Raw genomic sequence first — 994 nt, forward strand, 5'->3', positions numbered from 1 at the left:
GGTAAAGTCTGTGTCGGACCCATCCGATGCCCTCGTCACGCGGGGGAAGGAGCCCGTCTGCCCATAGACAGTCTGGTTCCCACTGCCCCAACCCTTCAGCCACTTCACGGGGCCAATGGGACCGCCACTAGATATGATGCACTTCAGGGTGAGCGTCTCCCCCGCTGTCACCGACACCGTGTCCTGGGGCTGCTGCAGCTCGAAGCCCTGCCCCACCTGGGCACCCGCACCTGGGCACAGGGACAGGAGGGTTTGGGGATGATGAGGGGCCCCGGAGCTGGGGCACAGCACGGGGCATCACCAGACCCTGGCCCCAATCCCAGAGCAGTGGATGTCCCCATTCCTCCCCCCCTGCGGCAGCCAGCACTGCTGGGGACTGCGGGAAGGGGGAGGAGAGTGTCCCCAGGATGTGCTGGACTAAAACTTTTTGGCTGGGGATGGAAGCACAATGGAAGGGAGGCAGTGAGAGCAGGGGCCCAGATGCCCACGGGCACGGGGCAGGATTGCCGTGCCAGCGGTGCAGGGGAGGGTGCCGGGGGAAAGGCGCTGGGGCTGCGTGGGGCCCCCACTCACCCGGGGCTCTCCAGGGCAGGAGCAGCATCAGGCAGGCGAGAGGCAGCGCCTGTGTTGCCCACGCCATGGTGATTCCCACGTCCCGCTCCCCACGGCTCGGCTCTGCTCAGCTCAGTTGGATGCTGATCTCGCCCCTATCAAAGGGGAAGGAAGAGGCTCAGCACCGACCAAGTTCCTCCAAGAACTGCTTGCACAAATCCCAGCTGGTTCCCAGAGTGTTGATGCGGTCTCATGTCACAAGGCTGGTCCTTGCTGGCGATGTCAGTCCCTGTCTCCCTGCGGATGTGTGCCACGGCCACAGGCACCGGGCAGCCAGCGAGAGGGGCCCTGATCCATCGTGCTACATGTTGCCAACCCCCGTCTTGGCACCCCGCGGGGGGGACACCCAGCCCTCGCCAGCAGTTTGGGTGCACAGGCTGGG

The 994-nt window shown here is 65.5% G+C and overlaps 1 protein-coding gene across 1 annotated transcript in view; it reads right to left on the bottom strand.

Moving 5' to 3' along the window:
- The window catches only part of LOC104294006 (tyrosine-protein phosphatase non-receptor type substrate 1-like), a 2,191-nt gene extending 1,551 nt beyond the window's left edge, over positions 1-640 (bottom strand). Inside the window, exons 1-2 of the mRNA XM_009893561.1 lie at positions 574-640; positions 20-230 (exon numbers count right to left, since the gene is read on the bottom strand). Of these exons, the coding sequence (XP_009891863.1) occupies positions 20-230; positions 574-640 (278 nt within the window). The remainder of the gene's footprint in view (positions 1-19; positions 231-573) is intronic.
- Between the last annotated feature and the right edge of the window lie 354 nt (positions 641-994).

Source organism: Charadrius vociferus, unplaced genomic scaffold (genome assembly GCF_000708025.1).
Source record: "Charadrius vociferus isolate BGI_N301 unplaced genomic scaffold, ASM70802v2 scaffold259, whole genome shotgun sequence".
NCBI classification, from domain to species: domain Eukaryota; kingdom Metazoa; phylum Chordata; class Aves; order Charadriiformes; family Charadriidae; genus Charadrius; species Charadrius vociferus.